Source organism: Dreissena polymorpha, chromosome 12, assembly GCF_020536995.1.
Source record: "Dreissena polymorpha isolate Duluth1 chromosome 12, UMN_Dpol_1.0, whole genome shotgun sequence".
Classification (NCBI taxonomy): Eukaryota; Metazoa; Mollusca; class Bivalvia; order Myida; family Dreissenidae; genus Dreissena; species Dreissena polymorpha.
The window spans coordinates 35911673-35935141 of NC_068366.1; the positions used below are offsets into that span (position 1 = coordinate 35911673).

Genomic DNA, 23469 nt, shown 5'->3' on the forward strand with positions numbered 1-23469 from the left:
CCTCTGGTCGATCTATTTGCGACCAGACACAACCACAGGCTTCCACTGTATGTCAGTCCAGTGTACGATCCAGCAGCGTGGGCAGTAGAAACGCTTTCATTCGAATGGGACCAACTGGACGGCTACGCCTATCCCCCACCCATTCTGATTCCACAAATATTGGCAAAAATCAGGGTGAGTGTGTGTCGCATACTCCTGATTGCTCCTTGGTGGCCCAGGAGAGCTTGGTTCAACGATCTTCTCAGTCTCCTGTACGATTTTCCCAGGAAACTCCCTTACAGGTCAGATCTACTGTCTCAAAGAGGCAGACTACATGCGGATCCAGCAATGTTCCACTTACACGTTTGGCCATTATCAGGCAATCTCTGCAGAAGAAACGATTTTCTGTCAGGGCTTCAACCCTCGTTGCTTCGGCAAGGAGGAAGTCCACCAGAGCAGTCTATGATGCTCGCAGGAAACTCTTCTCTAATTGGTGTATTCGAGGGAAGATTGATCACCTCAATCCCTCTGCTAGACGTGTAGCGGATTTTCTCATCTATCTTTTTGATGATAAGAAAGGATATAGATCTATGATTTCGCATACTTTGGCTTTTACTAAGTCATCACAAGTATGTTCTGATCCAGCAATTTCGGAACTTATTCAAGCTATGGAACTCAAACGTTTTGTTTCTTGTACACTTGCACCTAAATGGGATTTGGCTTGTGTTCTTGATTCTCTTACTAAGGCTCCAAACAAACCTCTAGATCAAGCTTCTTTACAGTTCCTAACTTGGAAGACAGTTTTCCTTCTTACTTTGGCTTCAGGCAAAAGGAGAAGGGAAATTCATGCTCTTTCTATCGAGGATGGTCAACTTCGTTTTGATTCCTCAGATGGATCTGTAACGTTGTTATGTCAGCCAGGACTCCTTGCTAAGAATCAACTCCCCTCTATGGCTTCTAAACCCTTCAAAGTTCCAAGTCTTTCTAATACTTGTGTACATGAAGATGATGATAGACTTCTTTGCCCTGTCAGGGCGTTAAAATTCTATCTTAAAAGAGTAAAGTCAATTTGAGGTTCTCGTAAGAGACTTTTCATTCCGTTAAAAGGGGGGGGGGTGTCTGCGGCTTCTATTTCTCGATGGGTAGCCTCGACCATAAGGAAGGCTTACTCTTCTCTGTCATCTAGAGATTTATCCCTGTTGATGATTAGACCACATGAATTAAGAGCTCTTTCGGCTTCGTGGGCGTATATTAATAAGGTTCCACTTTCTTAAGTGCTTCAAGCTGCTTTCTAGAGGAATCCGACCACCTTTTCCTCATTCTATCTTCGTTCTCTTGAGTGTCAACAGGACAATTTATATATGTTGGGTCCTCTTGTGGTTGCTCAAACAGTAGTTTCTTCCATGGCTTAATGTACTGGTGCTATCCAGAAACTAAGTACAATACTGTACTAACGAAGATTGTATGAGGACACATTTCGACTATCTCTGGCTGAAAAACCTGATTATCGGTTTTTGCTGTGATGGGAAAATACAACGAGAACCTCCCGCCACAGCTACAGCTAGGGATAGCAGGTACGGTATGTATTTATGATATTAAAACAAATTTTTCTAAAATAAAATTCATTTTAATTATTAAATACTTACCTGCTATCGGTAAGTCCCACCTCCCAGCCCCGCTCATCGTTTTATATTTTCATAATTAATTTGAAAAGGAAGATGAGTTACGGTTCTTGATTTCCGGTTAGTTTACATTATACTATGTTTTACCTGATCTGTTTTCAGTAGGAGAGGTGGCCGAATTCCGGCACTTGAAGATTTCTGGAGTAGCTAACCCACCTTAAAAAGGTATAGCTAGGGATAGCAGGTAAGTATTTAATAATTAAAATGAATTTTATTTTAGAAAAATGTGTTTTTGTAAGCAAAGTTTGATGTTTGGTAAAGGGGGTCAACTCAAAATATAGGTCACTAGGTCAAATCTTACAAAAACAAAACACTCCATATGCCAGAGTTTTGGTTAAATAATGATGAAACTTGACCAGGATGTTTGTCTGGACAATATCTAGGTCAAGTTTGACGTTTGGTAAAGATTGAATGAACCGACTCCTCTCAGGTGAGCGAACTAGGGCCATCTTGGCCCTCTTGTTTCTGTCTTGAGGTGTCTCTGAAATAACACGCAGAATAGTTTATTTTGCAAATTCACTGATTGTTAGGAGCAACAAAACATCCTTGCTTGAAATTATACTCACACTTTGTGCTCATCTTAAATAATAGGTACAACTATATGTTTATGCATAGAGAGTTTGTTGAATAGAATTGTACACATAAATGATGTGTTTTATCTGTTTTCAAGATGGAAATGAAATACAAACTGGGAATGACCTGTACCCAAGGGAGCACCGCCTTCAGAGGCAGGACGCAAAAAGTCGCAAAACTTTCAAAATGAAGCGCACTCGAACAAAAACCACAAGTGCCCGACGATTGATCCGGCATGGCAGAAACGATGTCAGTGACACAGAGAGTAACAGCACGGAGGGCTCCCCAACCGAGAGCAGAAGCACGCTGCGTAGCAGACGTCAACCAGAAAACGAGTCCCTACGGCTGCATCGAACTGGAACTGGTGTTCACAAACCACGGTCAGCATCACCGGCGCAAGGAAATTACGCCAAGTCTGTGGAGGCTATTCATAACCAGAAAGATGACAGTAAAAAGGTAGCGTGGTCTTGGAGAGATGACATGGCCTTGCTGCGGATGACGTGATGCTTGATTTCTGAGTGGTGTGCTGGCTTATGTTTTTATGCCCCTGGTAGGGTGGCATATAGCAGTTGAACTGTCTGTCTGTCTGTCCGAAAACTTTAACATTGGCCATAACTTTTGCAATATTGAAGATAGCAACTTGATATTTGGCATGCATGTGTATCTCATGAAGTTGCACATTTTTAGTGGTGAAAGGTCAAGGTCATTCTTCAAGGTCAAAAGTCAAAAAATACAATCCAAGGGAAGTAATAAGCTTTAAGAGGGAGATAATTTCCAAACCTGCCAAATGATATATTGAAATTTTATTTCAAAGCGGCGCAATAGGAGGCATTGTGTTTCTGACAAACACATATCTCGTTTTTAAATATTTAATTAGCTTTTGAGCTTTGCATGTTGTTTTGCCTGCTTGGAATGGTTGATAAAAATCTTCATGTGTGCTGTTTCTCTGTGTAAATTACTGGTTTGGAATATTTTTGTAAAGCGTTGTAGTGTTTTGTGTGCATTTTAGCCATGAAGTTAAATTCTCAGTGCCATCAATCATTATTTTTGCATTCAATACGTTGTATTACAAACATAATAGTGATGCATAAGAGCAAATATACAAATAATTAATAAAATAATGTACATGTATTCAAGTTGTTTGTGAAACAAATAAATAATTGGTTTGAGTTGAGCTTTTTAAAAATGTTAGCCATCAATTATAAAACCATTAGTTGTACAGTATTTTAGTTTAGCAGAAGGAATTTACTTTGACACATCATCTCAACTTTGTGCCTTTGTATGCTTGTTCGCTGATTACAAAGTATTGCATGACTGAGATTTGCATGGTTAAGTTCTTTCTATATTCTTTCTACATTTTGGGGAGTGCATGTTTAATCAATTATATTTACTGACTTGATTTTGTAATTAATACATATACAACACATTTTTTATTTTAAATTAAAATAGGTTTGAACTTACTCGTAAAATGTCATTTCAAGTTAGATTTTCTATCAGCTGCAAACTATTTAATTGTTTCATAAAGAGTCAATACAGCTGCGCATATGGTATATATAAGGATAAATTAATATTGTACTGTTGAAGTTTTTAAAGCTAACAAAGATTTCCAGTACTGTCTGTTGTTTTGATGCCAGTTAGCTTGATTTGCATGTTGGAGCTTTTTATTGATCCTTTGTTTACTTTTATTTGTACTTGCCAGTTTTTGTAGCATGCTCTGCTTGCAAAAATCATGAAATGTGATCTTAAGTCTGAGAATAATTTGACCCATGTTTAAAGAGACATGTTCACAGTTTGGAAAAATGACAAATAGTGAAAACATTCATCATATATCCAAAAACACTGTGTACTTTATATTGAACCAGCAAGATACCACTCCTGACTAAGAAGAATGTAAACACAATATGATTCATCAAAAGTAAATTCATTCTATATTAAAAAAAACACACTAATATCTGTGAACAATTAATGCCCTTTAATGATGTATAACAATGTTATGGTGTTTTATGTATTAGAATGCATACAAATGACTGCACATATATAGCATCATTTTCCCCTACCGGTGAAACTGGAGGGGACTTATGGTTTGCGCTCTCTTTCTGTCAGTCAGTCACGCTTTTCTGGATCCTGCGAAACTTTTAAACTTCTTCATATTTTTTCATGAAACTAGAAATATGGATAGATGGCAAGATGGAGATTATGCAAGTCATTTCATTTTGTTCCTACATCAAAAATTCTGGTTGCTATGGCAACAAATAAAAACAAAAACAAAAAAAAACACTGACAATGGTGGAGTTTCGCCTGTAGGGGACAATATTGCTTGGCAATCTCTTGTTTTGCTTGCTTCTGTATGGCTGAATGAAGGAGCTTTACCATATATCTTTGTGTTAGATGTTTGTATAAATAATGAGCTTGTGTCCTCTTATACAGTTAATGCTTTCATGTTGATTTTATAAGCTGAATTATTCTTAAATATCATAGCTATAAGTCATCAATTTATTTTATTTGTAAACAGGAAATAAATAATAATTGTTTTTCTTATCTGGTTGTGTACAACATCGTATAGGCTGGAAAACCAGGAATTTAATGTTTGAAATTGACAGTGGCAAAGGGATTAAGTAAAAATAAATTTGTATAATTATGCAAACATAAGCTTTTATTTACTACTAAAATATAAAATCAGAACTGGGTCAATTGATTTTCTTATATCAACTGATCGTTTGTCATCACAACAGAACTTTACCATAATTCCTTTTAAGTTGCCTGCACATGCAAACCTTTTTGTCCACAGGCCAGCAGCAGACCGCGGTACATTCAAAGGTCGAAATCTCACGATGACCCCCAGGCTGATATTCACGCCCCTGCAGGCACGGCCAGGGGCCGCATTGCCAGACAAGGGGCAAGGATTGTCAAATCACGGTCCCCTTCCTCCAGCCCAATACGAATTCTGGGATCAAAGTCCCCGAATTCTAGCATTAAGGGAAAGATATCCTCCCCGCCACTGCAGAGAGGGTATTCAGAAGACATCCCCTCCCCCACGGAATTCCCCGCCAAAGTCTTGTTCTCCTCCATGCCTGGACCATCGAGTCCACCCAGCAGCTCCAGGTCACTGAAGGAGGAGATGAGTCACTTCAGGTTCAGCCTGAAAAAGAAGGAACAAGTCATAAAGGAGAACGAGTCTGAATCCTCGGCTAGCAGTCCACGGACCCCATCCATAAATAGTCAAGTCAGCCCATCGGTAACCAGTCCACTCAGCCCAACCAACCCTTTCCTGAGCCTGATCCAAGAGAAACCCAGTAAAACAAGCCCACAAACGGCCGACTGGAAGACCTCAGCTCCCAAGACCCTGGTGCAGTCTCGTATTCAGATGTTCTCACCATCGGAGACCATTCGACCGCAAGCTTCAATATCGCCCATAGCGCCACCACCTGTGTATCTGAGGCAACAGCAGCCAGCTTCCACGTTAACAGCAGAGAAACCCCCAACAGCACAGACCTGTCCTCCAGAGGTACAATTAAAGTTCAGGTCACGAGACAGACAGAGACCATTCAGCCCGAAAATGAAACAGAGGGCCATCTCTAAATTATTGCATGATCTTCCAGTAAGCGATTCGTCGGCGTTTCACGCACCGCAGCCTCGACCAGGTGGTCTCCCCTCTTCTTTCTCAACCATCAGCCCGTTAGTTAAAAAATCCGACAGTCCGTTACAGCACACGTCTAGTCCAAGCTCGGGGACTGGGGATTCCATAAGGCAGAGTTACATCTCGTCACGATGTTCGTCAGAAGAGTCCTTGACCGAGTTTTCTTCTCTATTGAAGGAGGATGAAAAATCACATTCGAGATCATCAGTTTGTGTTTACTTTGATGGAAAACATATTCCTGATACTCTTGTTTAAGATCAAAATTGTGCGTTATGTTCAATTTTTCTCCCAAAGTGTAGCTAAGAGACTTTGACCAGTTTTCTTCTCTTTATAATTGCGGTGAAAAATCCAATTCAGTTCATTTTGTTGTGTCATTTATTTCTCCAGACTTGTCTTCACTATGGAAGGCAAATGAAAATCTTATTGAGGTGATCTAAATTTTTGCTCGATTTAAAATGAATAAAAGAAATTTAGAGTATTGGACCAAAGTTTTCTTTGCTATTTAAATGGGATAAATAATGAGGTCATCTGCCTTTTTTATCATAAAGAAATACAAGACATTCTTGCTTAAAATCATATTATCTATTTTGTAACATTTGTATGTAAGAGCAAATAACAAGAAAGATAGGTTTGTATTCTCTTTGATGAGAAAGATAAACTCATGTTTATGAAAGACAATGCTGTGAGGTGACATTTTTAATACTGTGGATTCATTTAAAGGGACCAGTTCACTGTTTAGCAAAATGACAATTAAAAAATGATGTCACACATTCTACATAGAATGTAGTAATTATATTAAAACAAGAACATATTTCACTTGACTAAAAAAAATATCAAAGATAAATGTTTGTTTTATTGATAACCATCGATCAAAATTGGAACAATTATAAAAAGCTTTGAATTGATAATATAACAAAAATTTGTATTTATACCGATGTAATGTTTAAACTATCTTCCACACTCAAAAGCCTGTGTGGCATACTGTTAGCCTTTGCTTTTAGAAGTGTTGGAATAGAACATAGGTTTGAGATTATTTCCCCCTTTCAGCGGATTTCCTCCCTTTCAACGTCAAATTAATTTTACAAATAGATATTAACTTTGCTGGATCTATATAGAAATGAAGGGTTTAGTTGAACCCTGTAAGGAGGGTAGTGTGCTGGATCTATATAGAAATGAAGGGTTTAGTTGAACCCTGTAAGGAGGGTAGTATGCTGGATCTATATAGAAATGAAGGGTTTAGTTGAACCCTGTAAGGAGGGTAGTGTGCTGGATCTATATAGAAATGAAAGGGTTTAGTTGAACCCTGTAAGGAGGGTAGTGTGCTGGATCTATATAGAAATGAAGGGTTTAGTTGAACCCTGTAAGGAGGGTAGTGCATTGTCCTCCCCTAAGGTGGTCCTTGAAAACACACTCCTTCCCCAACAGCCATATATATATATATTTATATATATATATTTATATTATATATATGAATTATCATTTGTTAAACATTGATTTCATGGTTGAGCGGACCCATGAAAATCCACGCAAATTAGTGTCTGACAAATATTCTGTCACTGTGTTAAGTCTGAAACACTATTACAATAAGTAACTCAAATCCAAGTGTAAATATAAGTATGTAATATCTGCTGTGAAGCCAAATCAAGTCACAATTAGTGGCATTGTTATGTTGTTAAGTTATAAATTAACATTATTGCAATATGAAGCAGAAATAGTTTGATATTTTGTCATAAATTAATGTTTACATGAGTATTATTTGTAATGTTGTTGTTGTAATAATTATGTAAACCACTAAAACATAAACTTAATAATAAAAATTTAAATTTTATTTTTTTAATTGATTTAACAAAGACGAAGTTCAGCTAGTAATGGTACACTAAAGTTGTATTTTATGGTTGATATTATTGTAAAGCAAAAGTATGCTGGAGTAGATTTAACCTATTTTGTTGTGGTATCAGTATACATATTTGTGCAAGAACCAGTGGAGAGGTGGGTATAGGAGTTTCAATACTTATGTATTGGAAAGTATTTTTGTAAATGAGTATAATGCTGGTTGTATTTATCAATAATATATGATTTGTTCTTTGTTGAATGTAATTATGTATCCATATTATATGACATACAGTTGAAGTGCAGTGATTTTATAGGGCTTTTGTGTGTTGTCAGTGTTTTAGTCCCCTAACAGCGTTCCACTTTATGGAACTATAGATTTGCCGTCCATCTGTCTGTTTGTACATCCATCAGTCCACAAAAATTGAATACTGCGATAAAAACTCAACAAAACAACTTCAGATTTTTTCATGCAAAAATAGATCAAACAAATCTACTGCAATCTCTCAAAAGGTATATTGAATATTATCACTAAACTTAGAATATGGAGTTGATTGCAGCGTCTGAAACATATCTAGTGAACACAGTACAAGGCTGATGCATGCATTTTTATTGATAGGGACACCTCGTAGCTTGTTGTTTTGTCAACAGTTTGTTAAGATAGGATAATACATGTGCTAAATTATTAACGTTCAATGTCACTAATATTCAGAGACTTTTTCATAGAATAATATATATTATATTTCCCTGACAAATGTTTGCGTAATAATTGTTTTTTTTCGCAAAGCTTTTGTGAGCATAATTATTATAAAGTTTTAAACAGAACTTTTGTGTTGACTCTTGTGGATCTAGTTTGTATGTATTATCTATTTTTCTTTAAATGTCACGAAAAATACGTTTTTATAAAAAATAATAAGCTGCTGAAGTACATATATAAAGGTGTTTTATGCTACACATATAGTACAATAAGTGTGTTCTATTCAAAATTATGCCAATCAGTTATTCAGCCAACAGTATTAAATCAAGCTACATGCACTTATTCAAGCTAGAAATAGAACAAGGAAGCCTGTGGGATATTAGACTTCTAGTCAACTAGGGCTCTGGTCAACAAATATATTGTTGTATAACCAAAGTTCTCATATTTATTAGATTTATGTTAGTATTGTTTCTTAGTGTTGTTTCTTAGAGTGCAATATATGACAATGTTTCAAAGGTTAGTGTTGGTCAGATTTGTATTAGTTATTTGTTGTTAATAAAGTATTAGAAAAAAGAGTTGTCTGTGCATTGTATTTTTAACCCAATAAAACACTCATGTTTGAACTAGATGTTTGTCAAACATTCATGTTACAAATATCAATTCTATACTTTAATGCACCATTCTCGCATGTTCTCTAGAAAACATTTTTCATGTTTCCGTACCTTACCTGAAAATTGTCCAGCCACTAAAATATTGTATTTAATAAAGACTTTTTTGTTTTTTGTTGTGTGAATACTTGACGTGATTTTATTGAAACTACTTGTGTTGATATCCCAAACTTCATAACAATATTTATTCCGTTTTCCACAACGTTTTAATAAATATTAACTTAAATTTATGAATCTTCAGTTTACATATTGAAAATATATCACTAACATCATAACATGATTAGTTTTGTCAGGTCATACGAAAGCAACATTTTTAACCAAAATAAATTATATGTTTTAATAGGTCTAACAGAACTAAAGCAGAAGGAATACATCATAAAATCCAAGGAGAAAATTACCCTCCCTCCCCCAGAAAATACAAAAAAACGTCAACACCAACAATCTTCCCTACAATTTCCCTTGGAAATTATGTAACACATTATACTGAAAACAACCATTAATTATCTTAGACCTATTTTGGGAATGAAACTATCTGACCAAATGATAAACTGAAATGCATTATTCTACATAGATTTGAGGAGACTACATGAATGTAGTCAGTGACAAAACAGGAAAAAAATGAACAAGTAAGAAAGAGATTCACTTTTATTTTTAAACACAAAATAAAAGCGTGGTGTAAACAATATCTGTCAAAATCGTAGCACAGTTAACATCATACAAATCATTCACAATTGATGTCATGATATTGCTACTATTCACATTTAGAAGCTAGATTAAATGGTTAGTTTTCAATAAAGTTTACTGCTATTAACAATTAAGAATAAACACACAAAATAGTAACACGTGAAGCAGCAAATTAGCTGAAATTATCTATTCCTTCTGCTAAATACTATGTGGATTTCTTAAAATCTTTTGAAAAAAGGTGAGTAAAAAAACCAACACCTGCCAACCGAAAATCACTAACACACATTCAAAAACTTACACAATCATAAAACATGATTTAAAAAACCCCAACACATATGGTACATTTATAGATAAAATAACCTGAACTAAATACTATTATCGAAAACTACAGTTTTTGCATAGGTTAGGCATGAGACCTATTCAACAATAATATTTGACAATGGAAATAGATTCCAATTCAATTATTACCCCAAAATGGAAATGTATTGAAAATGACTCAAATGCAATTTAACAGTCAAGAGTATAAACTGTTTATGGGTGTTTCTCGAAGTATTTCAGCTTTTCATTCTGGTCCGGAACAATCTGAAGATACAAAACAAGTCTTTAATCCTTTACGTATTTTGACGCACTTGTATTCCCTAAGAAAGTTACATTTAATTTAAGACCTTTCTTACTAGATTTAAGTTCTTACGGCTTCAATGCCAACATTTAGATACTGATGATCAGCAATCAGCATAAAACCTGAACAGACTGCAAATTACTCGCAGGCTGTTCTGATTTTATGCTGTTTGCACATAGCCATTTTCACTTCGCTTCTGAGTGTGAAAGGGTTAATATAGCCATTACAAGAGCAAAGGAAAATACTTAAATTTTGATATATATTTATGCCCCCCTTCGAAGAAGAGGGTGTATAGAGGGTGTATATTGGTTTTGCACATGTCGATCGGTCGGTTGGTCCGTCCACCAGATGGTTCCCGGTTGATAACTCAAGAACGCTTAGGCCTAGGATCATGAAACTTCATAGGTACATTGATCATGACTGGCAGATGACCCCTATTGATTTTCAGGTCACTAGGTCAAAGGTCAAGGTCACAGTGACTCGAAATAGTAAAATGGTTTCCTGATGATAACTCAAGAATAATTAGGCCTAGAATCATGAAACTTCATAGGTACATTGATTATGACTGGCAGATGACCCCTATTGATCTTCAGGTCACTAGGTCAAAGGTCAAGGTCACAGTGACAAAAAAAGTATTCACACAATGGCTGCCACTACAACTGACAGCCCATATGGGGGGCATGCATGCTTTACATACAGCCCTTGTTATTTCACAGTTCATTCAATTTTAAAAGAATGATTATGATCTCCAAATATCTATGTGTTAAAAGGCTTGCTTAGGTGAAACATTTAAGGACCAACAAGAGATGTGTTTGTCAAAAACACAATGCCCCCTACTGCGCCGCTTTGAAATAAATTTTTTTGTAGTATATCCCTTTAAAAAATATTACTTCCCTTATGAAAATGATCTGTACCTGCCAAATGATATAAAATATAAATTATCTCCCTTTAAAGCTCGTTACTTCCCTTGGAATTTGTTTTTTGACCTTGAAGGATGACCTTGAACTTTTACCACTCAAAATGTGCAGCTCCATGAGATACACATGCATGCCAAATATCAAGTTGCTATCTTCAATATTGCAAAAGTTATGGCCAATGTTAAAGTTTTTGAACGGACGCACAGCACTGACAAACGGACTGACAGTTCAACTGCTATATGCCACCCTAACGGGGGCAGAAAAATAGAGCTTTACATTACACAGAAGAGAAAAACCTGCATCTTGTTATATGTTTCAAGTTGTGACTTTTAGTTGTAATCATGGTTTAGTAATTAAAAAGAAGGAGTAAGGACCATTTAAATTTTTATCCCCCGCCATAGGGTGAGGGATATTGTTTTGGCATTGTCCATCTGTCCGTCCGGAGCCATATCTTGGAAGTGCTTTGGCGGATTTCATTGAAACTTGATATGAGTATATATATATATATATATATATATATATATATATATATATATATGGATAAGAGGATGATGCACGCCAAATGTCATTGTACACCATCTGTTCATTACGGAGTTATGGCCCTTTGTATCTTGAAAAAATGCTTTTTTGAGTGTCAAATATAACACTTTTGTGTCCAGAAGCATATTGGCGGGGGATATCAATTCAACGAATTTGCTTGGTTTTTATAAAACTAATAAAAAATATGTTCATGCACAACTCCATAACCACAAAGATCGATGCATGACACAAGTTTTAATCTGAGTACACGTTTGTGTCTAAAGACAGATGCCTACGATGAATCCAGAATAACCGTCTTCTTTTGGTACTACCTTACTCTGTTTTGTTTGGGGAAAAAGGGGCGTAATAACCAAGACGACTCATTTTAAACAAACAATGCAAATATTATAATGCCACTCTTTCAAATGGGAATAATTATTATTTTTTTTTTACGTTTGGATGCCTTTAATAGCAGCATTAATAAGAACATCTTATACAAAAACAAATCTCATGAAAACAAAACGCAGTTTCCGTGGTTACTCACAGTGTCTGCGCCAGGTTTCCAGTTGGCCGGACAGACCTCCCCATGCGTGTCCGTGAACTGGAACGCCTGCACGAGTCTCAGCGTCTCATCTACAGAGCGCCCCACAGGCAGGTCGTTCATGGTGATCTGACGCAGGATGCCCTTCCCGTCTATGATGAACAGGCCTCTGAAACATCCGAAATACCATTGATGATCCATACGCCCTTGCCTCATTTGTGGTCTATCTATTTCTAACTTCATGTGAAAATGTATTAGAGCCTTGCTGTGGCAAAACGGGTTTTAATGCATGTACGTAAATAGACATTCCAGATTAGACTGTGTAGTCCGCACAGGCTAATCAGGGACAACACTTTCTGTCTAAGCTGGATTTTCACTAAGAAGAGACTTCCTTTGGATGAAAAATACCATAAAACGGTAAGTGTCATCCCTGATTAATTGGTGCGGACTGCACCGGCAAATCTGGGATGACACTTTATGCATATGGATTAAACCCCATTTTCCCAGAGCAAGGCTCATTTCTTTCGTGTAGGTCTTGTGTCACTTATGAATTCAAGTTTTTATTCCAACTTTTGAGTTAGATGACAAAACATTTCTATTTTTTAAACAAACTGCCAGTATATGGTGATGAACACGCTGAGCGTGTACTTAGTGCTCATTTAAAGCCCTGTCCACAGAAAATACTTAAATGAATGCTAAAATGGCGTCAGTTCCAAATGAGGAAAATGTTGTTGATTTCACAGGAAACCTATTTATATTGTAGGAAATACATTTAAATATATTCATGTTTCAAAAGCACTTGATGTGTATTACTATAATATATACTTAATGTACACTTTGTACCAGATTTAATCTATCTCTAAAGAAACTAAATAATTTCTTATCACTAAATCATACATGTGTATCTGTTGACAAATGTAAATGTTGTTGTTTTTTGCAATGCCCTTTCGAAACAATTTCAGCAAAGTTTTGTCCAATTTTTTTTTTTTTTACTTGCTTTAAAAGGAGCCCCATCACCCCTAGGCCCCCAGAGTTCAATGCAGGGCTCGCGCTGTCATTCGCCATTTGAGCCATTTGCGAAAATATTGAGAATTTGGCACAAGCAAAATCTGATTTGCGAAAATGCTTAAATCTCGTAAAATTGTATTGAATTAGACTGGTTTTCTATATTTTAGACTGGTTTTTTATATTTTTCTCTTTGAGTCAATGAAAGTGTTTGCAATTTGAACAATAAACAAAAACCGGTCTGCACCAGAACATGAGACATCGCTTGACCTTATTGTTAATGAAACACTCACACATAATATTGGGTCATTCATGCGCAGACACTGTATACTTGGAATACACAACTTATATTGTTGTCTGCCAAAAATACATCGGCCGATTGCAAGCGTCATATTTAAAGATAAACAAATGAAAAGAAGCGTAACAATAAATAAATTATTTCCAGGGTTCGACAAATCCACTCCCCCGCTTGTAATTACGAGCAGAAATCGGCTCCAGACGAGTGAATATTCCAGTAGCGCTCGTCCTGCAGGGCGAGTGACATTTCTGGCCGAAGAGATTAAAATTTCAAGTTTTAAAACAAAACAACGTTTAATGGCAATAAAAAATTAACCGGATGTTGATTATTGCAAACTGCGCTAAAATTAGTCCTGTTCCCGTTACGCGCCGATACCGGTATGTTCCGTGAATGTATCCTGTACAGTACAGTATACGGTCTTTTAATACTGCTAATAAATTCGACTAAATTCTTCACATCTTTAGATTTAAAGAGTGGATTTTGGCAAGTTTTAATGGACGAAATTGACAAAGAGTAAACTGCCTTTTGTACACACAGAGGCTTTGTTGAATTTAACAAAATGCCTTTCGGACTCTCCAATGCTCCTTAAGTGTAATCATAATGATCGTGACCATGAGAGAAAAATGAAAAACAAACAAGTTAAAAGTGTGTTAAAACAGTTTATTAACTTTATTGAAGTTCATGAGTTAACACCTACAGTTCTATTTGATGACCAATAGAAAATCACAATAAAACATATTAGTTACTGATTTATTGCATTTTTTTTCCAATAAATTGCAGGGCAAGTACATATTTCAGCAGGGCAAGTGGAAATTCTTAGCTACTCGCCCAGAGCTACAGATAAGCCGCGTATTTGCGTAAATACGCAATCAAAAATAGGTGGATATGCATTTTTTCAAAATCTGTGCGTACCGGTACGCAAAACAAATCGCCGATACCCAATTCGAGCCGCCTTCTATGCGTAATGAACAATCCCGTTTTGTTTTGGCCGTTTTGACTCGAGTCTTAATCGACAAGCGCTTGTTTTATCTGGAAACGTATTTACCAATCGTTTAGATGATAACACATGCGAGTCAAACAAAATGGCGTCTCTAGGCAGACGAAAAGTTCCTCAAAAAATACAAAAAAGCATAAAGATTCATTTGTCGTGGTAAATAATTCTAAAACTAAAACAATTGCAAAGGGCATAGTTAATGACATTATTAACTCCATGTTTTGTTCCGTGGACATCTGCGGTAGTATTTTAGATGAACTTGTTGATGGGGTGCACAGGGGGCTGGAACGGTGTTTGGATAGTATAATAAAGTGTGTTTAGACCGAAAATGCCAAAAAAGTATTTTTAATATACTAAAAGTAACGAGGGTTTCAAAAAAAAAATAATCTGACAGCCATCAATCAGATATGTTTAAGTTCTCCAAAATAAGATTTTCAATGCCTTGTGCTGAAAGTTGTCTTAGATACGTCTAAATGCCAAAGTGGTTTATTTGTATTATTTTTTGGCAATGCAACCGGACTCTGATTGATGGCTGTCGGAAAATAAAAGAAGTGTTACTATTATTATATTTAATTTTGGTTTTGGGCATTTTCGGTCAAAATACACTACAGCGCCCTCACACTACTTTGGGGTAAGGGGTCCGCAGTCCTTAGGAGGGGAAATTTTCGCGGCGTTTCCCTTTTTGGGGGATTTTTTTACTTACTCTCTCATTATTACATTTGTTCATGTTTGCACTATATTCATTGCTTTTTTCATAATTTAGTTTGTTTGCAAAGATTAAATTGAAATAGAATTGAGATATAATAATCATGAGACACATCTTTCTAATAAAAAAAAAAAAGGTGGGGGGCAGATTTAATAGATTGAGGGCCCTGCACTATATTATACTATCAAAACACCGTTCCAGCCCCCTATGATGGGGTAGGTTGTGTTTCCAAAACGAAAGTACTGTCCCATATTGGAACAAAAACAAGTAGTAACACATTTGATGAGTGGGTTGAGAAATTGGACCAACCTATTATACTGCAATTGAATACATAACCGTGACTTTATGTAGGTACGGTTTTGAGAAGCTAAATTCATGTTTTATTGCAATTACCCAATTCACTTGTTTGTTTTGGTACAAATACCCAAATATTTTTTATATGAGCGGGTATAATACTTTTGGATACACAATCACGTTTTCCATTACCCAATTCATTCTTATTTTGAAGGGTATTACCCAATTACCCCAAAAAGCTTATCTGTAGCTCTGTACTCGCCCTGCAGGGCAAGTTGCTGAAAAAAAAATTGTCGACCCCTGATTTCTAAGCTGATCACTTTACACCTTTCTACCGACTATCGATCTGAATTAACAGATTATAATTAAATAATTAGTTCTATGTCGATAATGTAATGCCTTTCTGCCTATTTACGTTTGATATCAAAAGGTGATCATTAAGTTGTATTTTACCCACAATCTATGCTATTGTAAATTAATATGTCAACCAAATTGTATATTAATTACATATTTGCAAGGTTACTGGGTTTTTCATTTTTCTGCAATAAAACAATATGCACGTTTTATTTCATGTGCAAAACTCGTAAAAATTTTCTGACTGACGTTTTCGGATACATTATTTTATGTTGATTAAAATTTATTTTTGAAATTCTTTATTAGAATAAATAGACTGAAGAATACACATGCGGTCATACGGACGGTGCGGTTTATAATATTTCGAATTGTATTCACCTGAAATTGCAATTGGAAAGACCATACAAAAATAACAATTATTAAAAAAGTCTCTGGGTTAGGGGTGGGCTCTGCCAATTATTCCTGTTGGTCTCCTGCGGCTGCGGTTCCTAGACCCCAGCCAAATTTTCAGGATTTCAAATTTGGGACAATCAATCTTATGTTTGTAATTTGCCAAGTACCATAATCATTATTTCTATATTGAAAACTGTATGTTATATTATGATATATGTGATAAGCCCTTGTTGTCATTAACAGAAATATTAACAAGCTGATAGTATATATTATTATTTCAAAACCAGTTTTCGCGCGCCAAGATACGAAAACTGGTTGGCTCAAAGAAATTTTGGGCCAGCGCTAGCCCTGCAGTGATTTTTTTTGCTTTTTTTTGTTACAGCCTGTTCCATTTGAATTGGGAAAATTAGCATGATAAACCGTGTAATTGGGAAAAATAGCGCGATAAACCATGAAATTGGGAAACATTAAGCATTATTAATATGATTATAAGTAACAGAATATAAGTAACAGAAGCCAATGTTTAAGTTTTAGCACGACCCCTGGATGGCAGACGACAAAGAGGCTATGACAATACCTCGGAGTTTTCTCCGAAAACAGCCGAGCTAAAATCACTGCCCTGTCAATGGCTCACCTCAGTGTATGCCCCAGTTCCTCCAGGTACACCCCATAGGCCCCCAGAGTTCAATAACTCACCTGAGTGTATGCCCCAGTTCCTCCAGGTACACCCCATAGTCAATGACTCACCTGAGTGTATGCCCCAGTTCCTCCAGGTACACCCCATAGTCAATGACTCACCTGAGTGTATGCCCCAGTTCCTCCAGGTACACCCCATAGTCAATGACTCACCTGAGTGTATGCCCCAGTACCTCCAGGTACACCCCATAGTCAATGACTCACCTGAGTGTATGCCCCAGTTCCTCCAGGTACACCCCATAGTCAATCACTCACCTGAGTGTATGCCCCAGTTCCTCCAGGTACACCCCATAGTCAATGACTCACCTGAGTGTATGCCCCAGTTCCTCCAGGTACACCCCATAGTCAATGACTCACCTGAGTGTATGCCCCAGTTCCTCCAGGTACACCCCATAGTCAATGACTCACCTGAGTGTATGCCCCAGTTCCTCCAGGTACATCCCATAGTCAATGACTCACCTGAGTGTATGCCCCAGTTCCTCCAGGTACACCCCATAGTCAATGACTCACCTGAGTGTATGCCCCAGTGCCTCCGGGTACACCCCATAGTCAATGACTCACCTGAGTGTATGCCCCAGTGCCTCCGGGTACACCCCATAGTCAATCACTCACCTGAGTGTATGCCCCAGTTCCTCTGGGTACACCCCATAGTCAATGACTCACCTGAGTGTATGCCCCAGTGCCTCCGGGTACACCCCATAGTCAATGACTCACCTGAGTGTATGCCCCAGTGCCTCCGGGTACACCCCATAGTCAATCACTCACCTGAGTGTATGCCCAAGTTCCTCCAGGTACACCCCATAAGCCTTGGAGATTCTATGAGTGATGTCTGACAGCAGAGGGTACTTCATGGCTCCCAGCCCACCACTCTTTCGTGGAGTGTTGATCCTTTTGGGAAACAAATAAAAGAAGTCGTTCATTTCATAAAAGATAAACAACCTTAACATCTCTTTTGTGATATTGCATTCATCTTATACACAAATACGGAAATAATGGTATACAATACTTTCCCACACCGTTAAGAAGTACGAGGGACCTGTAATCCTTCTATCAGGGACCATGCCCAACTACATGTATTTGGATCAATTAATATGAGCGATTTAAGCTTTAAACTTAATCCGTATTTTTAACAACCCCTTTTTTACAATAATATGTGTTTGACAAAAAACATGCTTGCCTGTTGAATCCTTACAGCCCTTTTCTCACACAATATAAGGCCAAAGTAAAAGTTGTTGATATGGGTTGATAGGGAATAGTTACTATTTAAGGTTCCAATCAACAATTGACCAGTCGCCAAATAGGCGATCGCTCCGCCCACTAATTTGTGTTTTCATAAATCGCTTTATCAATTACTACGACAGTCTTTGTTTGTCGGACCATGTGGCCGCAATAAACAAAATCTGATTATTAGATTTTGAGTTTGATAGACAGCTGGCGAGTGGTCAATTGTGTACTCATTATTATCATTATCAAAGAGTTTAAAATTTTATAATATAAAAGTCAGTATTTACCTCCCGTTTCAAGATGCCAGTGGTATAAATAAAGGGTTTCTAACATGGAAGGATGGGCATTTTCCCAAGACCTTGAGAAAGAAGCCAAGCTAATTACCATGCCAAGTGGGTATGGGGCGAATCCACTGAGCACGCGACAACCTCAGTGTTGATCTTCATGAACTCTTCCAGCCTTTCGTTGAAGGCAATCACCTCTGTTGGGCAGATGAACGTGCTGGCAAATAGAGACAGAGTTTAGTAAGACAAGTATATAAGTAATTTCAATGAAACATGTAAACAAGAAGGTCATGGTGGGTCTGATTGCTCACCTGAAATACAAAATGTACAATGTATTTCATACATGTATGTAGAGATCTTAGCTGGGAAAAGTTGTCACTATCTACTACAATAAGGAAAACAAGTTACCAGCTGGCTGTGGCTAATTTTTGACCAAATAGTCAAGATCTGAATTACTATATCAATAAATTAAGACCACTACATGACCTAAAATACCAAGCACTAAGGCTATGGGCTTTGAGGTTTTAAAAATAAGTCATTTTTCTATCACGTCTCTGAGGATATGTTTAAAATTGTCATTCTTAAAACCTCCTTTTATCACCCTGTCACCTTATTATTAATAAACAAAACAGAACCATTATAATCATTCTCAAAGATCACCCAAGGAACATTCCTGTTAATTTTGTCTAACTTAAGTCTACCAAGCAGTTCATGATAAGATGTCACCAGGAGCATGAGTTAAATATAATCCAATGTTTACCCTTGGGACATTATTTGAACAAACTTGGTACAGGTACAAAATCCCATTCAACATGGCATAATAACCAAATACCTAACCTCATGGCTTTTGGATTTCAGATATTTGTAAAATCTTCTCTATATACATGTTACCCAGCCATAAAAATCCCTAACCGCAAATGGGATTGAACCCTGATCCTTCCGGCTTCTAATTAGGCAGACACTCTACCACGTCGCTATTAAAGCATATATAGCATTTCATTATAAATTCTACTTATACAGAAACCCTGCTACACACACGTCACCCCTTCTAATTGTGAAATTATTCCACGCATATCCTACTGCCACAACATCTGTGGGACTTCTGACACACATGGTGGGTTTTTACTTTTGGCGCCAAGGAAAACCTCTGGGACTGACAGTTTTTGAAGTTTCCATTTATTTTAAGATATGGTGACACACATGTGAAGCTGACCAAAATGCTTTGAACATTCAAACTCGATCACCCAATAATCACATTATTTGTGAAGTTCTGTTAAAATTATCATAGTAGTGAGATGTTGTTTTAATCAAATTGTTGATAACGGACTCCAGACAGCCACCTAGCACAATAGCTCGCCATAAGCACTTCAAGTGGCTGTGCTCGAATGAGCTAATAATGTTTCCATGATGCAATCAAGAAGGCATAAATAAATCATTCAAATAGTGATATGAATGATGCTGCAGTGGAATATCTGCATCACAGATAAGATGATATTTTGATCATGTATATATAATTTTTAAGTCTTGTATACTTGCATATAAAAGAGTTGCATGAAATGTGTTACAGTCTTCGAAGAAACAAAATGAAGTATCCAACAACTTGTCAATTGATTTTTCCATCTCATCACAAATTCTTGAAAAAAAGTGCATGCTTTACAAAACCAATGAAGATATAAGTAGTTGATGTATTAAATGAAAATATAAGAATATAAGATAAAAAATATCATGTGTAAGACTTTAATTCTCCATCATAACCGATACACCCATACAACTTGAAAAAAAGACAAGACAAGTACTTACAAGTCCAATGGATAGAACAGCAGGACCAGGTATTTGCCTTTATAATCAGCAAGTTTTATGTCTTTAAATTTTCCATCCACAACAGCAGTTCCATTCCAATCAGGGGCAGGCTTCGAAACTTAACAGAATAAAATACAGATCAATATGACAGATTTTTAATAGATTAATTATCATACAGTAGCTGTGGCTGAAATAAGCAAAAGCCTGCATTTTTTGCTCAGATAAGTGTATGTATGTTAACAGTCTCATAAAGGAGTCTTTAACAAATAATTTTGAACTTGCACAATTATTCAAATGGAATAATGTTTTTATCTATAGAGGAAAGGTGTTGGGGCACTTCAGATGGGGAATTTTCAGATGTGTAAACATTTTGAAATGGCAGTCTTCTTCTTCCGATACAGCATGTCTTCTAAATAGAAGATTTTGTGCTAGTGCCAATTGGTTAAGGGGTGAAACATGTACAAAGATGCTCAGTTTGATGTTAATTTAAAAGTATTTACATGGAAATGTCCATGGCCATTCTCAAAAGAAAAAAGCCCAGACTGCTCTTGGAATGGGACAAGTATAAACGTACTCCCAGAGCCTTTCATAATTTTTGCAATGGCGGCTCTGGGAGTACATATGCACCCCTTCATAAACACAATCGCAGTTTTGCGCACAGATTTCGTGCACATCACTAAACAGATGTCGTTCGTTACCAATTAAGGAAAGCGATGAATAAATTTCAAAAACACATTAAATTTACCTAAATGGCAGCCTACAAACTTTATCCTTTGCATGCAACCTTAAAAACACACGCCATCTTTCAACACACTATTCTTGCTGACATTTTCATCTTGAAATTTGGAACAGTGAAAATATTCTACAACTTAGGTTCCATAAAATATCACAATGTGCAAAAGATTGGTGTACTGTGACCTAACCGATAGCGACACTAATAGTCGGCAACATTATGACAGTTTGCCAATATGGTCAATACAGCGTACGAAAGAATAACAGGGTAAGCAAAAAGCTATTATTTCTTGCTTTAATGGTACCATTTGCATGAGTTTGTGCTTTAAAAAGGAAAGACAAGTTTTTGCAGTATCAGTGTTCCTTAGCATTTTCAGTGGTGATCAAATTGTGCACATTTGGACAAAAGACTGCGCATTGCATCCTTTTGGGATACGATGCTGTACGGTAATTTTGCACAGTTAAGGGACAATTGGTTTAAAAACATAATCTTTTATAAATTGACAACATAATATCTAAATTTATTATGAAAATAACAAGTTAATGTGCTTATTAACACAAAGATATCTGATACATTAAGTGCGGACCTGTCCGATTTGATTTAAAAACAAACATGACTCACCTCATTTTGAAAATATCAGTGTCCGGTAATCTTGCGCACTTGGTGTAATGACCTCATTTAGGCAAAAATGTAGACATATGGTCACCAATTAGGGAAAAAAAACATTCCAGAAAATTATTTTAAAAATCAGTTTGTAAAACCATTAAAATTTAATGTGGATTTTTGGATTTCTTTGATGATGGTGGTGGCATTCTGCTGAATGTAGCAAAAGAAACACACAAAAAATATAATGATTGATTTCTAGCCTGAACAAAAAATGTTTAACCATAACAGGTTTAATTTTAAGCCGATAATTCTTCCATAGTTTACTGAAAATATCGAAACTAGGCCATTGCGCATGCGGAGATAATACCAAGTGTGGTTTGACAGAATGGCAGGAAATGATGACAATGTTGTCTGATGCGATATATTTTTAATGGTAAAAAAAATACCATAACTGATCGGATATTGTGCAATGGAAAGCAAAATTACACGTTGGATTTATGAATTCTTAATTTAAAGTATGAAAACGCTAAAGACTGCAAGGAATTTGTGATTTATTTCAAATTTATTGTAAGAAGGTCAGTGTTGACGATACATGTACAATGTATAGGGATGACGCAAACAGTGTTAAAATGTAATGATGGCATTTTATTTTGCATGGAATACGTACCTTTTAAATCTGTAAATGGTTAAAAATGTTAAATTCAATCTTTCAACACTAAAGAAGACCATTTGTCGTCTGCGAAATTTACAACTGCGGAGTGCGCAGGATTACCGGACGCGCAAGATTACCGGATTTAACTGTATAAAGCTGAGAGTTTAATAATTGCAACTAAGGACCACTATGTTTCGAAACAATAATATGCATCATAAATGAATAAGTAAAGCTGCAACCATTAAATATTTTGCCTAAATATTCGAATATGCATTTGACTTATGGGTCATAATCTAACGGTTGCCAACACATCAGCATGGTGGGTGGGGAATGTTCTTACTTATCGCTTGACTCATGTGCAACGAGTGGCCGAGGATTCGCTGGCCGGATTGCACCCCACATGTCTCTTGAGGATACACTTGGCCACCAAATAAAGACTGGCACATCTCCTGACACATGCATGTTCCAACGAAAACTGCAAAAATGTGTGCAGCAAACATGAAATAGTTGCCGGTAGACGCCATCTTTACACGTCAGCTTCGTCGTGTATCGGAAATCGCTCGACCATGTAGCGGTTACCAACCAACAAATATATAAAATAATAAAAGTTCGTTAGTCTAAAGAAATTGTACGCCAACATAATACACTATGGTGTCGTTATGTAATCATACTCGTCTGCAGTGAACAACATGGTAGAAAAAAAGAATTGAAAGACCCCGTTACTACACAAAACATACTGCAATCACCACATGCAATTGACGCCAACAGTCGGATTTAAAGGGGGGATGGGTGGGGGCGGTAACGGACCATACGGATTGTACACATACAAATAAAAACATTAAACGTATTGCTTTCTTTATACGATATAAGTTAAAGCGATGTTGGAAGAAAATATTTTTTATTACCGGTTACCCAACAACGCAGATGCAATGGTCGATTTCCCTCTGGCATTCATCTGTCAGGTTTTATGACTCTAATCCGGTTGTAAAAACACTATTGTAAAAATACGGAGCTTCAATGGGGGATCGAACCCACGACCTCCAGAGTGGTAGTTAGACACTCTAACCGCGTCGCTGAAAAGCTA

General features: G+C 36.7%; 2 protein-coding genes across 3 annotated transcripts in view; one reads left to right on the forward strand and one right to left on the reverse strand.

Moving 5' to 3' along the window:
* LOC127852737 (protein unc-80 homolog) overlaps positions 1–8973 on the forward strand; it is a 138829-nt gene extending 129856 nt beyond the window's left edge. For both annotated transcript variants that reach the window (XM_052386689.1, XM_052386691.1), the window contains exons 61-62: positions 2332–2690; positions 5023–8973. In XM_052386689.1, coding sequence (XP_052242649.1) covers positions 2332–2690; positions 5023–6126 — 1463 coding nt within the window. In that variant the 3' untranslated portion in view covers positions 6127–8973. The remainder of the gene's footprint in view (positions 1–2331; positions 2691–5022) is intronic.
* A 724-nt stretch (positions 8974–9697) lies between these two features.
* Positions 9698–22944, reverse strand: LOC127852738 (peroxiredoxin-like). Its single transcript, XM_052386692.1, has 6 exons — positions 22726–22944; positions 20395–20512; positions 18695–18811; positions 17852–17974; positions 12350–12515; positions 9698–10332 (listed from the first exon to the last, which is right to left on the reverse strand). The coding sequence occupies exons 1-6, from the start codon at positions 22907–22909 to the stop codon at positions 10282–10284; spliced, it is 759 nt and encodes a 252-aa protein (XP_052242652.1). The 5' UTR covers positions 22910–22944; the 3' UTR covers positions 9698–10281.
* Positions 22945–23469: the final 525 nt, after the last annotated feature.

What these genes read in the sequence shown, in the direction of transcription:
- LOC127852738 (XM_052386692.1), bottom strand. Translation starts at nt 22,909, where the DNA reads ATGGCGTCTACCGGCAACTATTTCATGTTTGCTGCACACATTTTTGCA. An exon ending in CTGTTCTATCCATTGGACTT is followed by an intron (nt 18,812 to 20,394) that starts GTAAGTACTTGT and finishes TCTATTTGCCAG; the next exon opens with CACGTTCATCTGCCCAACAG. An exon ending in CCCCATACCCACTTGGCATG is followed by an intron (nt 17,975 to 18,694) that starts GTAATTAGCTTG and finishes GTTTCCCAAAAG; the next exon opens with GATCAACACTCCACGAAAGA.